Here is a 13,536-nt window from a genome sequence, read left to right on the forward strand (position 1 = left end):
GCACAGAGCTGCTACTTTAAAAGTACATTAAAAATAAATAAATAAAAGTAGCTTATTCAACCCATTAGGATACCTATTAACAGGAAAAAAAGGGAAATAAGAAGTGTTGGCAGAAACTGGAATCCTTGTACATTGGCTGTGGAAATGCAATATGCTTCAGCTACTGTGGAAAAGAGTCTGATGGTTTTTTAAAACGTTAAACATAGAATCAGCATATGACCCATCCATTCCACTGCTAGGCATACATCCCAAAGTGAAAACAGGCACTCCAAGAAATCCTTGGACACGAATGAGCACAGCAGCACTATCACAAGAGCCAGAGAGCAGATACAATCCAAGTGTCCATCAACAGATGACTGGATAACCAAATCGTACATACAGTGTATGCACACACAGTGGAATATCACTCAGCCGTTAAAAGGAATGAAGATTAGACATACCACAACATGGATGAACCTCGAAAACGTTCTGCTGGGCGAAGGAAGCTGGACACAAAAAGGTCACACAGCCTATGATTCCATTTATATGAAACACCCCGAACGGGTACCTCTAGAGGCACAGGAGCTGAGGAGGAGAGGAAAATGGAGGGCAACTGCTTAATGAGTAAAGGTTTCCTTTTGGGGTGATGGGAACATTTCAGAACCAGACAGAGGTGGTGGCTACACAAACTGTGACTATACTAAATGGCACTGAATTGTTCACCTTAAATGGCTCATTTTATGCTATACACATTTCACCTCAATAAAACAAAAACAAAAAGAAATCTGCAGCGCAGGACAAATCTGACTGCCCTATGGGTTTTGCCTGCCTCGCGGCCCGACTGGCTACTTACACTACGCCTTAAACCAAGTAATGCCAGGCCACCGCTGGTGGAATCTGCCTGTCAGTAAATTTAAGGCAGTCAAAGTGAAATTTGCCAAGAGCTTAAACTTCAGATGCCCTACAAGGAATAACAAGGTCTGCGCCTGTTACTGCACTGCCGTAACAAGCAAGCACAAATTCTAAACCAAGTTTACAGAAAGTCATGTAACTATGGGACATAACTAACATAATCACAGCTAAAAGATCTTCAAGGAAAAGTTAGCTTATGTTCATGTGTCTGTGTGTGTGGGTGTGTGTAGGTGGTTTCTTCCTTATGAGTCATCATAAAATGGGAAGAATTTGGGATAACGGAAATCCAGAAAGAAAACCACTTAAAGCTTAGAAAAGTTCTACGTCACCACAAAAGCAAGAAGCATAATCAGAAATTATGCTACAGACCATCTACAGGATAGGTGACTATTAGGTATCGACTAAAAATGTCCCCTGCTATCATACTGTCTAGTCTTCGCTTCCTAAATAATGGTGTATTTTTAAAAATTGCTTATATATATTACCTTGGAGATGACTACACATTAGTGATGCAGGACAAGAGTTCCATGAATGGTTAGTCTGTCCAACTGTGGTTTTGTTTTTTGTTTTTTTTTTTTTAAAGATTTTCTTTATTTATTTGACAGACAGAGATCACAAGAAAGCAGAGAGGCAGGCAGAGAGAGAGGAGGAAGCAGGCTCCCCGCTGAGCAGAGAGCCCGATGCGGGGCTCAATCCCAGGACCCCGGGATCATGACCTGAGCCAAAGGCAGGGGCTTAACCCACTGAGCCACCCAGGCGCCCCATCTGTCAAATTGTTAAACGTCTATCTGGATGAAAGGTATTACTGAAACACACCTTTATGCGCAACTGAAGAGAAATGAATGGCTTATGACCTACCAGTTATTCAGACCATGTCTTTTTCAAGTAACTTAAGCATGTCACCTACAGGGAATGCTTCAAGGACCAAGAAAACCAGAAATAAAGTCCTTGCTCTCAAGTTGTAATACCATGCCAACAGTTTGTTGACAGAAAAATTTACCGAACATTTACTCTGCTCCGTCTTTCTCCTGCCTCCTAACCTAGTCAAGTATTCCTTACTCAATCAACTTCAACCTTTGAGATGTGAGTTTGCTAAATGGTGGTAGTTTCCTGACTTCTTTTCAAACACAAAGTGCCTGAAAAGCTGCAGTGAAACTCTGGAGCCTCTGGTTTTATCTGATGGCAAGCTCCCAGCTTGAATTATGACCCTTTGCTATCAATCCTTTTTATATTGTTTATTTATCTGGATGAACTATGTACTCCCAGACTTCATTGCAGTTTGTTCCCTGGTTTCATTTTCCCAATATCACCAGGACATCCCTAATTGCCTCCTTTCCTAGTCCTATCTAGAGGGCTTTCTTACCTTCCCTTCTACCTACAAACTTCTCTATAGTCGTTAACTGTATGTATCTCTAACTCCTTCACTCTCCCATTTCCTTACCTTAAATGGGGGGTGGGGGGAGGGGACCTTATTCTGTTCCAAGCTACTTCATCCACCAGCGCTCAGAAACACCACACTTCCCTCCTCCTTGGGAACTCTGATTCCTGAAGCAGCCATCCTTTTCGTACCACCTCCTCCTGGCTTCTCTCCTTCACACACAAACATACTGGACTCCCTCTCCTGCTCTTTCCTTCCCTGTATGTCATACAGAATCACCGCCATCACCGTCATATTAGAAGTGAGCACTGTCCACTGCTGAGCACTTCCCGAGTCGCACGTCTACTGGCTTTCAACGTGCGCATCACCCTTAAACAAGGATTTGTTATTATTTATCTCCCACTTTACAGCTAAGAAAATTGTGGCACAGGAGGAATATGCCCAAAGTAACGACTGGAAGGGAAGGAACCAGGGACCTGAACCCGGGGGTTTGGCTCCAGGGCCTGAGCTTGAGGCCACCGCGGTGCACGGCCGCGGACGTTCATCATCCCCTTCCCCAATCGCTCAATTCTCTGTCTGCAGAAATTTCTTTCTCTGCCACGAAACTAAAACCATTTAAAAGCCCCCTCGTAATCCCGAACTGTCACAGATCGAGGTCACAGCTAAGCTTCCAGGGTCCTGACCTCGCCGCGGGCCCCGGCTGCCCTGCCCGCTAGGCCCATGGACGCTGCCAGCTTCGCGGCTCGTCCCCGTGGTGGCTCCGGAGTCAACGAGGCACCGTCCAGGGGCAGCTTCCGTGGCGCCGGAAAGGTCAGTGTATGCGCGGCCCAGCACGGCGGCTCCCGCACGCGTGGCCACTGAGCGCCGACGGCGGGGACGGCGGGGACCGAACCTCGTTCTCACGCCGACGCCGCACGACGCCGCGGCCCAGGTCCCGAGCGGGGCGGGCTCCGTGGCGGCCCCGCTTCCTCCGCCGACCCCTCAGAGCCGTGGGGAGGTCCGTCCGCGGCTCCTGTCCTGGCTCATTCCACTCCCGTCCCAGGGCCACCTCCCCGCTCGGACGTCCCCTCCCGCACGGGCAGCCGGGTTCCGTCCCCCGAACGCTGCTGTCTCACCCGCAGGGACCACGTGCGGCTCGGCGCCGCAGCTTCAGAACCTACTGGATCCGGCACGGGCGAGCCCCCTGCAGCGCGGGCCGTCAGTCCCAGCTCGAGCCTGGCGCTCCAGCCACGGCCCGACCGACCGAAACGCAGCCCGTCTGCCAGATCGCGCTCCTCTTGTCTGTCTGCTCCCTCCGCAATCTGCTCTCTCCTTCCCACGAATGCGCATTCAATCTGACCCCCGGTGTCCGCGGCTGCTGCTCTAAGCCAGAGCACCACGTCATGGGTCTCACTGAAAGAGTAAGGAGTCTAGTTTTTTGTTCCAAGTGAAATGTAACGTATAACATATCTAGAAAATTTTTACACACACACACACACACACACACACACACACACACAATTAACAGGGCCGGAAACAAAACTGCCCTCTAAGGGAAAAAGGACAAAATTATAGAAAGGTCACAATCTGTACTTAAAATGGCCTTTTAGCAATAAATCCTTTTATTAATGTTCCAAATTCTTAATGGTAATGAGTAAAATGAAACAGATACTACTTTAAAAATTCTGTATTTGCTATTGGGTTACTCCTGGCAAAAGGATCACTCACTCCTTCATTCATTAAAAACTTAATCTTAATTCCAATGCCACTTAGTACTCTCACAGGTTCAGTAACAATAGCTCCCTGCCTCGCACACCTAAAATCATCATCATCATCACCACCATCCTCCTCCCCACATGCACCAAGCGGGGAGGGCCAGGACAAGCTTCTCTGATATGCAGTGGTCAGAAGCTCTTAGAAGCGGTATCTTGTAACTGATACCTACCAAACCGAACACCAGAGGGAGATCCCCCTTTCCTACAGGCTTGTGGTTTTTGCTTCTAGACTACACAGAACACCCACCACTGTGCTCCCGAGGCTCTCCAGAAGTGCTCCGGCCAGTGTCACCCACCCAGAGAACTACTCACTATTTAAAACTCCAGTAACTCCAAGAAAAATCAGTACTAGTATTTCCACCCTCAGGTTTATATAAGAGCACTCTGGCCAGTAGAGAACGTAGTCTACACAGTGAAACACGTAAGAAGTTTAAAATGATAATGATAACAGCAGTAAGAATATCAGAAATGGCTGTTGGATAAACAAAAGTTCAAAGGGAAAACAGCTCTTCCAAGTCTGAAATTTGCAACTGCTCTACTGTTTTGATGAGAACTTTATGTGAGGCCTGTTCCTTAGTGAATATCTGATTCTTCTCTGAAAACACTGTATTTTATCTGGAAATGTGTTCCAAAACTAGTGCTGGCTGGTTCAAGACTTCAAGATTCTTCAATTACTACGATGAATAGCAGGTGTATTCACTGGTGCGCTGGCCCTTCAGGATCCTTCCTCTTTATCTTGGAGATAATAAGGTCTGCGCAAGCTCTCTTACTAATATAATTTGTAAAATCAGCCACAGCACTAATAAATTTCACAGAACAAATATCCCTGGTTTCTAGAAACTTCTGATAAAATATTTTTGGAATGCAATCACAGACATATGTTGGGTCGCATTAATACATTTATTTGGTCTTTTCAGCTGTGAAAAGATCTTGACATCCTCCTAGGGAAAAAAAATCATCTGAATGAAGAAACTGAGTAAGAACAGAATGGGGAGGAGCTTTAGCACTATCGTAATTCAGGTAAAAAGAAAAAAGACTTAGAGTTAATTGACCCCCAGACTCAATGAATCAGCAAGTTAGTCTGTTGCTTTGAAACAGGTTTCATTATTTCAAAACAATTAAATATTGCCAGAAAAAAATAACACTTTATATTTAAAAAATTTAAATCTAACATCATTTTTACCTTAATTATAAAAAATAATTACAATAAGCCAATGGTAAATTTTCAAAAATAACAATCAGCTGATGGTGACAGTCACGGTTGTACTGAAGTCTGAAGAGCCGGGTCATCTGACCTGTGATGACAAAGGATCTAGAAATCACAGGGCTCTAGGGAAGACTCGGAAGGGATCAGAGAACTTTAGGATGGGTCTCGTTCTCCCATCTTGGCTTAACTGCTTCTTCAGGCCGAGCAAACACACCGTGTTCCCCACGGGCACACGGAAATCCGGCCCAGCCCTCTAGGTCCAGCGGTAGCTCCACCTTCACAAAGCCTTCCCTCACCCTCCCAGCCAGAAACAACCTGCCCCATGCCGAAATCTCATAAACCTCTGCATACTTCTTATGAATCTGCTACTACATTTTCAAGATATTTTCTCTGTAAGATAAGTTTACTGAGAACAAAATCAATATTTGATTGAACTTTAGTGATCATACTTAGTACAGTATCTTGCACATGGAAAACAAGACATAAGGAACAATATAGCTCAAAGGACAAGAGAACAGCTCTGCTCACTTTTACAGGTATGTGGGACTTTTGAAAAGTGACCAAACATCTCTGGGCCTCAATTTCCTGATCCATAAAAAGAGAAAAACAGTGCCTCATATGGTTGTTACAAGGATTAACTGAGACAATCCACACAAAGTGGTTTACACACCTGGCAAATACTTAATGACAGCCACTATTACTATAGTATAAATTATTATTCTATAATAAATTATAACATAACAAATTAGCATTTGAAAATAAATATCAAGTACATGTTGAAGACTTAAAATATGGCAATGACTTCCAAAAGAGCTTTCATTTTTTTAAAAGTTAGGGAAAATCATTTCAATCTGTGTTACTCCTAAGGACAGAATTCAAAAAGAATATAGATAACAGAGCCGTACAACAACAGAAGAAGATGTATCAGAAACTATGATTCCGGGGCGCCTGGGTGGCTCAGTGGTTAAGCCGCTGCCTTCGGCTCAGGTCATGATCTCAGGGTCCTGGGATCGAGCCCCGCATCAGGCTCTCTGCTCAGCAGGGAGCCTGCTTCCTCCTCTCTCTCTGCCTGCCTCTCTGCCTGCTTGTGCTCTCTCTGTCAAATAAATAAAAATAAAATCTTAAAAAAAAAAAAAAAAAAGAAACTATGATTCCGTGTCAGTGGATGAGCCCAAGCACAGGGGAGGTGACCATCTGTCAGAAGTAGAAGTCTGCCCTTTGATTAAAAGTGAGCAAGACTTTAAGGTCAAAAAAACCTGCTTTGGTTATTCTTACTGATGTTTACAAAACTTTACACAACTTTTTTTTTACTCTTCCAAATATTATCTCTAATACAGTGGATCAGATTTAATTCAGGATAAAGAAGTGTAGCAGCCAGAACAATGGCCAAAGATGTCTACGTGCCAACCCCCAGAAGCTATGAATAGTTACTTTATACAACAAAAGGAGTCTGCAGATCTGACTACCTTAAGAGTCTTGAGATAGGGAGATTGTATGCCTGGGTAGCTGGGTGGACCCAGGGTAATCACAATGGTGCCTATAAGAGGAAGAGGGATGCAAGAAGAGTCAAAGAAGATGGGACACAGAATGACTGCCCTGAAGACACCTCACTTCTGGCTTTGAAGGTAGAAGAAGAGGCCATAAACCAAAGAATGTAGGTGGCCTATGGAAGCTAGAAAAGGGAAGGAAATGGATTCTCCATCGAGGCTCCTGAAGGAATGCAAGCCTTACAACACTCTCATTTTAGAAGTTTCAACTTCCAAACCATAGAGATAATAAATTTGTGTTGATTTACCCAGCAATTTCACTACTAGTTACTTAGCCAAAAGAACTGAAAACAGTCACTCTAAGACTTGTGCACCAGTGTTCACAGCCATTGTAGCTAAAAGGTGAAAACAACCCAGCTGTCCATCAATGGATGAAAGGATAAACAAAATGGGGTGTATATATAATACATGCACACAATGAAATATTATCCAGTTATACATGCTGTAACGTGGATGAACCCTGAAAATATGCTAAATGAAGTAAGTCAGACACAAAAGAAAAAATATTGTGTGATTCCCCTTATATACAATATCTAGAAGAGGCCAGTTCCTAGAGACAGAACATAGAGCAGATGTTACCAAGGGCTGGGAGGAAGAAGAAATGGAGTTACTGCTTCCCCCACAGGCAATATCCTTGGCAGCATCCTTGTCCAAAAAACTGTAAGAACTATCATTACTATTCTCTTATCTAGATGGTCTGCATTAGGCTCTGCACTCAGTGAGAAGTCGGCTTCGGGTTTCTCCATCTCCCCCCGACCCCACTTGCTCACTCTTCCTTTAAAATAAACCAATCAATTGGTTCTTAAAGGATATAGCTAGAGTCATCATTCTGCCTGTAATAAACTATATTACAAAGATATAATAATTTAAAGATTTTTTTTTTATATTATTTATTTGAGAGAGAGAGACAGTGAGAGAGAGAATGAGCGAGGAGAAGGTCAGAGAGCGAAGCAGACTCCCCATGGAGCTGGGAGCCTGATGTGGGACTCGATCCCGGGACTCCAGGATCACGCCCTGAGCCGGAGGCAGTCGTCCAACCAACTGCGCCACCCAGGCGTCCCCAAAGATATAATAATTTAAACAATATGGTATTGGTATAAAAACAGACACACAGATCAATGGAATAGTACAGAGTCCAGAAATAAACCCATGCACATACAGTCAATTTATGACAAAATATAGAAAGAACTCACACAACTCAAAAACGAAAAAACCAATCTGGTAAAAAAATGGGCAATTTTCCCAAAGAAGACGTACAGATGGCCAACAGGCACATGAAAAGATACTGAACATCATTAATCATCAGGGAAATGCAAATGAAAACCACAGTGAGATATCATCTCACATCCGTTAGAATGGCGACTATCAAAAAGACAAGAAGAGGGCGCCTGGGTGGCTCAGTGGGTTAAGCCGCTGCCTTCGGCTCAGGTCATGATCTCAGGATCCTGGGATCGAGGCCCGCATCGGGCTCTCTGCTCAGCAGGGAGCCTGCTTCCTCCTCTCTCTCTGCCTGCTTGTGATCTCTCTCTGTCAAATAAATAAATAAAATCTTTAAAAAAAAAAAAAAAAAGACAAGAAGTAACAAGTACTGGTGAAAATGGGCAGAAAAGGGAACCTTAGTAACTGTCAGTGGAATGTAAAGTGGTTCAGCCACAATGGAAAACAGTATGGAGGAGCCTGAAAAAACTAAAAATAGAAATACCAGCAATTCCCCTTCTGCATATTGATCCAAAAAACAAAACAAAACAAAAACACAAATTAGGAAAGATACACACATGTCCGTGTTCACTGCAGCATTATTTGCAATAGCTAAGATATGGAAACAACCCTAGTGTCCATCCGTGAGTGCCTGGATAAAGAAGATGCTGTCTATGCACACAACGGAATACCACTCGGCCATAACCAAGAGGGGAGTCTTGCCATTCAGGATGACATGGATGGACCCTGGAGGTATTATGCTGAGTGAAGGAACTCAGAGAATGACAAATACCACAGATCTCAGGACACGTGGCATCTAAAAAGTAACACAAACAAAACAAAATTCATAAATGCAGAGAACAGACTGGTGGCTGCCAGAAGGGAAGGGTGACTGAGGGTTGGCCAAAAAGGGAAAAGAAGTCATGAGGTACAAATTTCCGGTCACAGAATAGTAAGTCAGGGATGTAATCAGAGCACGATGACTGTATTCAATAATACTGTATTATTGCATATTACGTAACTTCACAGTGACAGGAAGAAACAGACTTAGTGGTCATTCTACAAGGTATACAAATATTCAGCCATTATGTTGTCAACCTGAAACTAATATAATGTTGAATGTCAATTACATGTCAAGGAAAAAAATACTCAAAGTTCCTCAAAGAAATACCACTCTGATATTTTTCTATACCTCCTCTTGCATTACAATAATCTACCCAGAATCTCTTCTCTGTGTATCTGTTTTCTTACCGGACTGCTAACTCTTGAAAGGGAGCCTCCTCTATTTGCACTTGCACCTTCTAATAAACACCACACACAATACCTACATGTAACAGGCACTTGATGAGTCAATACACCGATAAACCTAAACTACAGATTTTCTGGGAACACATCAGGGCTGTTTGACAAAAGCGCACCATCAGATTTACCTGCTCAACTTAACACAGATCGCTCTGGCAGGAGAAAGGCAAAGAAGAAACATCTCAAACACGATCTTAAATAATTCTACAGTATTACTCCCTAGAAAATGTCACAAACCAAAGTTATTTTTTCTAGAAATATTTAAAATTTTAGTAATCTACACAAAAATATTCCAAATCCAAGAAAAGGTAAGACTTGCGTTTTCTTACAACACTAAGCATTCTTTCTACTGAGAACTTTACTTTTCTTTCAAGTAGCAGAAAGGAAGACTCCATACATCCTTTACAATTAAACAATCTATAGGTCTGTTTTATTTTTTTTATTTTTTTATTTTTTTAAAGATTTTATTTATTTGACACAGAGAGAGAGAGACCACAAGTAGGCAGAGAGGCAGGCAGAGAGAGAGGGGGAAACAGGCTCCCTGCTGAGCAGAGAGCCCAACCCGGGGCTCGATCCCAGGACCCTGGGATCATGACCAGAGCCGAAAGCAGAGGCTTAACCCACTGAGCCACCCAGGTGCCCCAGGTCTGTTTTATTTTTAAATAAAAATCAATTTGTAGGCATGTAATTGTCTGAGCAATCTATCTATATCTGATATACTGAACATTGTAATTTAATAGGCAAACTGGAACTCCAAGTTATTTTTATATTCCTAAACTAATGAATTGACATCAGTGGGAGATGCTAAGAACAGAGTGAGAGGCTCTTAACGTTTCAGAAATTGACATTCAAGGTTCTAGTTACCTTCAAGTGCATGTAAAGGTCTGTAACATGGAAGTGATTTGTAATTTTACAAAAGCAACAAATGCTGAGTTTTAGAGACATTAAAAAGTAAAAATCTATATTGATATTGCCCAGTTCTGAGTCTATCACACACTGCATATTAAAACAAGTCAAGAAATTCCCAAGACTGCTTTAGCAAGTGCTCCATCTAGAACTTCTCTTATACATGGTTCTGAAAACGGTTTTACCTGAAATCAAGCACAGCTTAAATTTTGTTTTATTTTATTGCAATTCATGGAAGAAACCATATGCAAGGTGTAAATCCTCATTTTGCCTTTATTTCCTGGCTGGTTTTGTGCCTTGACTTCCTACTCCTTGAAATAATAATACCTAATTTACAGGGCTGTCATTAAGAACTCAACTTGAAATCAGGTAATGGGAACAGCACTTAAGATTTTTTAAAACATGTCTTCGGGGGATTATTAAATAAATGTAGGTGCTCAACAAACGGTAGCTATGAAACGTCTATTACTCGTAGGGGTTTCTCAAGGACTCTAGGGTAGCCACATTTTCAGTGCTGGCCCAACCATTAGTCTGTCTTCCCTGAGGAATGCACGCCTGTCCTCTGAAGTGGCTCCTTGGGCGCAAGTGCCCTGTACACCCCCCAACCTCCTGCGGGATCAACCACCCTGCTTTCCTCTGCAAACAAGTTCCACACCTAAGCTCGTTGGCCAGAACACTGGCAGATGGATCCGTGCTACAAAATGACGCAAGACAGCGCCCGAACAGAGGACAGAGAAGTAGCAAAAATGAGACTGCAGCCGACAGCCCAGACAGAAGGGAACGCTGCCCTTCTCCCCGCGGCGGCAGGTCCCGCGGCGGCCTCCCCGGCTGGCCGTGGCGCGCTCTGGGCGCCCCGCTCAGTGCAGCGGGATGTTCCATGGCTCAACTCCCATCAAGAGACAGGTTCACTTTCAGGATTAAAAGCTTAAGAAGTACCTCCATGTGGAGAACAATTTCGAATGGAAAGATATGGAGGCGGGAACCACTATACTGGTTCGACTCATCTGCTTCAAATCACAAGACGTCGTGGCCGACAGAGGTGAAAACAAAGGCTGCTTCCAGGGGTGACTCCCAGGCGTACGACCTCCCACAGTCGGGCAGTTTTAAAATGATGGGTCAAGGGCACCTGGGTGGCTCAGTGGGTTAAAGCCTCGGCCTTTCAGCTCGGGTCATGATCTCAGGGGCCTGGGATGGAGCCCCACATCGGGCTCTCTGCTCAGCGGGGAGCCTGCTTCCTTCTCTCTCTGCCTGCCTCTCTGCCTACTTGTGATCTCTGTCAAATAAATAAATAAAATCTTAAAAAAAAAAAAATGATGGGTCAAAGAGGCAACCCCCTCTGCAAGTGAAAAACCTAGTTTACTTCAGAAGTTGTTCCTGTCTGTGTACCCCTGCCCCTGACTCCCACTCACACAGCCGAGTACCGAAACTCGTGCCTCCTCCCCAGAAACCGGGCCGGCCCGGCGGGGTGTCCTCGGAGCGATGCAATGAATGAACAGTAGGGCTTGTCGAGACGTTCTACCCTTCACGGATTTGCCTTTCTCTCATGGGGCCTCAGTTTTCTCATTTACATGATATTAATTTTCTCCTGATAAAGAGTTAAATCAAGTATAAATTTTTAAAAATTATCAGATGAAAGAACAGATTAGAAATAGGTGTGTGTTTTTAACTATCTATCGACATCATCATAACTTCAATTTATACTGAATGGGGGGTGGATAATATTTACTATTTTGATTAACACCAGTAACAAGGGCAACGTTTTCCTGAATGGTTACCGTGTAGCTATTAGCACTGTGCTTAACCGTTTCCTTTAATACTCACAATGACCTATGAAATATATTATCTCCATTTTATAGGTGAATAAAGTCTCAAAAGATTGGGGAAATTGCCTTAAGTCCAAAGCTAGTAACAAATCCCTAATTCACACCCAGAACTATTTGACCTTAAAGGACTCTTCACTCAGGGGCGCCTGGGTGGCTCAGTGGGTTAAGCCGCTGCCTTCGGCTCAGGTCATGATCTCAGGGTCCTGGGATCGAGTCCCACATCGGGCTCTCTGCTCAGCGGGGAGTCTGCTTCCCTCTCTCTGCCTGCCTCTCCATCTACTTGTGATTTCTCTCTGTCAAATAAATAAATAAAATCTTAAAAAAAAAAAAAAAAGGACTCTTCATTCAACTGCTTCAGAGTTTCTCTGAAAAACGGCAGCAAAGAGATGAAGCAATCTGCAGGAGAAACTAAATAATCTCTTGTTTTTTAAATTAACATACCATGTATTATTTGCTTCAGGGGTGCAGGTCTGTGAACCCTCCGTCTTACACACTCCACAGCACTCACCATGGCACAGACTCTCCCCTACGTCCCTCACCCAGCCACCCCATCCCTATCCACCACCCCTAGCAACCCGCAGTTTGTTTCCTGAGATTGAGTCTCTTGTGGTTTGTCTCCCTCCCTGGTTTTGTCTTGCTTCATTTTCCCTCCCCATCGCTCTGATCCTCTGTCTTGTTTCTCAAATTCCTCATTGCAGTGAGATCATATGATAACTGTCTTTCTCTGATTGACTTACTTCGCGCAGCATGATACCCTCTAGTTCCATCCGTGTCGCTGCAAATGGCAAGATTTTGTTTCTTTTGATGGCTGCGTAGTATTCCATCTCTCTCTCTCTCTCTCTCTCTCTCACACACACACACACACACACACACTCACACTCATCTTTATCCATTCATCTCTTGATGTTCACCCAGGCTCTTTCTGTAGTTTGGCTACTGTGGACATTGCTGCTATAAACATTGGGGTGCATGTGCCCCTTTGGACCACTGCATTTGTATTTTGGGGGGAAATAACCAAAACTAAATAATCTTAAGCAAATACAATACCAGTTCCTGCAAGCACTAAATTACATTGGACAACTCAACACTCCAACTGCTCTTCATTTGCCGAACAGAAGTCTCGGTTAGATGGAAAGTTCTTCTCTTAACTCCGTTCGATCTAGTTAAAAAGCTGATCTGGGGATCATCTCTTACCTGTGCTGCCGTCTCCACTCTCCACAGACGGTTTACTGGTTTCTGACGGATTGTTCATTCTTGAGTCTGCAATGAACGAGAGGTGAATGAGGTTTTTTAAAAATTGGGGATGTGGTTAGGAAGGCAAAATTGTGGCAAAGGAAAGGTTTAAGAATATTGACTAATGTTACATTAATGTTCAAAAACATCAAATGCAACTAGTGTTACATCACAACATGATTTTTGATGTTTTGTGTAACTTATGTTACATTAATTAATGTTCAAAAACATCAAAGAATATTAACTAATGTTACATTAATTAATGTTCAAAAACAGATAGTGTCAACACTAAAACATT

General features: G+C 43.4%; 1 protein-coding gene across 3 annotated transcripts in view; it reads right to left on the reverse strand.

Moving 5' to 3' along the window:
* POU2F1 (POU class 2 homeobox 1) overlaps positions 1 to 13,536 on the reverse strand; it is a 175,134-nt gene that overhangs the window by 57,694 nt on the left and 103,904 nt on the right. For all 3 annotated transcript variants that reach the window (XM_044266996.1, XM_044266995.1, XM_044266997.1), the window contains exon 2: positions 13,200 to 13,265. In XM_044266996.1, the coding sequence (XP_044122931.1) occupies positions 13,200 to 13,265 (66 nt within the window). The remainder of the gene's footprint in view (positions 1 to 13,199; positions 13,266 to 13,536) is intronic.

This window comes from Neovison vison, chromosome 10 (assembly GCF_020171115.1).
Source record: "Neovison vison isolate M4711 chromosome 10, ASM_NN_V1, whole genome shotgun sequence".
NCBI lineage: Eukaryota > Metazoa > Chordata > Mammalia > Carnivora > Mustelidae > Neogale > Neogale vison.